Source organism: Penaeus monodon, chromosome 36 (genome assembly GCF_015228065.2).
Source record: "Penaeus monodon isolate SGIC_2016 chromosome 36, NSTDA_Pmon_1, whole genome shotgun sequence".
NCBI lineage: Eukaryota > Metazoa > Arthropoda > Malacostraca > Decapoda > Penaeidae > Penaeus > Penaeus monodon.
Window position 1 is genome coordinate 31,778,460 of NC_051421.1, and position 1,842 is coordinate 31,780,301.

At 37.5% G+C, this 1,842-nt stretch overlaps 1 protein-coding gene across 1 annotated transcript in view; it reads right to left on the reverse strand.

The window, feature by feature from the left end:
• LOC119595632 (mucin-1-like) overlaps positions 1–1,418 on the reverse strand; it is a 7,692-nt gene extending 6,274 nt beyond the window's left edge. The window contains exons 1-2 of the mRNA XM_037944740.1: positions 1,353–1,418; positions 428–621 (exon numbers count right to left, since the gene is read on the reverse strand). Of these exons, the coding sequence (XP_037800668.1) occupies positions 428–621; positions 1,353–1,418 (260 nt within the window). The remainder of the gene's footprint in view (positions 1–427; positions 622–1,352) is intronic.
• Positions 1,419–1,842: the final 424 nt, after the last annotated feature.

Genomic DNA, 1,842 nt, shown 5'->3' on the forward strand with positions numbered 1-1,842 from the left:
CAAAACAAAAAAAGTTTGGCAGTGTACAACTACGATCCCTTCGCAGAGATTACCATATGCGTGGCTTTACATGGTGGTGTACTAAAACCCAAACATGCACTCAGAACTAAACGTGGGTGTGCTTGATGTAAGTATTTGCAGTGCATAGGAGGCTCCGTCCCTTGGCAGTTGTTTTTGATCCCCAAAAAAAGTTTTGAAAGACAGCAGAAGCGAGTGTGGCAGAATGTTAACTATCGTTTTGGGATCTGGACGAAGGCTATGTTTCGAATATACCTCCGTATTTTACTTGTTTAAAAGGACTCAATAAGGGTTTGTTAAATAAAGTCCAAATCCCCGGGGGAGTGTTTACCGCATGACACAACAGTCAAATCAATCTTACTTTTCATTGTTGCTCATTTACATCCTAGTGCGTGTTCTGTGCATTCACCAAACGCCTCGAAACTCTCGTAAAGAAGTATTTATCCAACCATATCCCAACTTCACCCATTCTCTACCAATTTTTTGTCGCATAACCTCTCTGCACGTTGCATTGCTTTCCTTCAATAGATTATTGCAACATTTGCTTAAGATCTTTAGTTGCTTCAGAACGACCAATAAGACTTCACTCTTGAACTTAAGAACCTGAAATATAAATAATAAGTTTTGTTACTTTATTTTTACCCAAGTAATTCAAGTTCGAAATCCCCATTGATTACCTTTGACTTCAATGTTACTCTCCCACAAGATATCACTTGCTGACAAGCGGTTTTCGAGACTGCCGTGGAAACCGAAATTTTTGAAAATTTTCCCCGAAGGCATTTCTCCCTCCTTGTTTTGAGACGCAATTGTTTTGTTTCGTGTATTATTGCGAAGTATTATTTTCCTGCACTGTGTCTATTACATTTTGTATAAACTTTATAAGTTTATTCTCAAACTTACCCGTGTGTCATTACATGGATAGTCTATGTCTCTAACCCCCCCCCCCTCCCCAAATTGATGGCTGTATATGTTCGAATTTATCTTTTGTATCTATTCATTTGCCTATTACAGTTTAGAAAAATATATCTGTTACTGGGAGAGGCCCCACATGCCACATATATATTGAAGTGTATATACAGCTGTCCATTTCATGAAAATTATTGTTTGATCCGGGGATGAATTTTAGCCTGGGTTCGCGTTGTATGGGCAAATATTTTCCCAAGATGTATGTCCAAAAACCCCCGTATTCGGAAAGGTTTTTGCCTTAGCTAAAAAAACCAGGGTTGAAAATGATTAAAAAATACTTATTACAAGGGTACAAAATACGTTTTTCGACTATTGCAAGTTTTTAAACCCTTTTTTTCTTCTTAAATTTTCACAGAGGTTTACCTGACTTTTGGTTGGATTGCACCTTCGAGGTTTGAAGTTTTGGTTACACGTTCCTTCAGCGAAAATGCCATTTCGGTCTCCTCTCGCACGCACCGACCTGGCCTAAAATATGCTTTTAAAGGGTTTTGTGTTAGGTGGGTATGTGAAATAATGGCTTTTCCTGCCTCTGTGGAACTGGCCTCGGGGAAATTTTATTTATTGCTGGAGGGATTAGAATTATTTTTGTAGTCGATTATTTAGAGGAGGTTAGATTTCAAAAAAAAAAAAATCCCATTTCCACGCCGTTTACTTGAAGATAGAAAGGTATAAATGCGAACAAAATAACGACGAAGCTAAGATTATTGCTTCGTTTCATTGAATTTCGTGGGGAAATTAAAATAAATGTACTTTCATGAATACTTGAATACCCTTGCGCTGTGAAGTTTTTCATTCTCATTACTTTTTTTTTTTGAAATTTTTCTTTTTTCTTTCCACCTAGGTGGATGGCCTTCACTT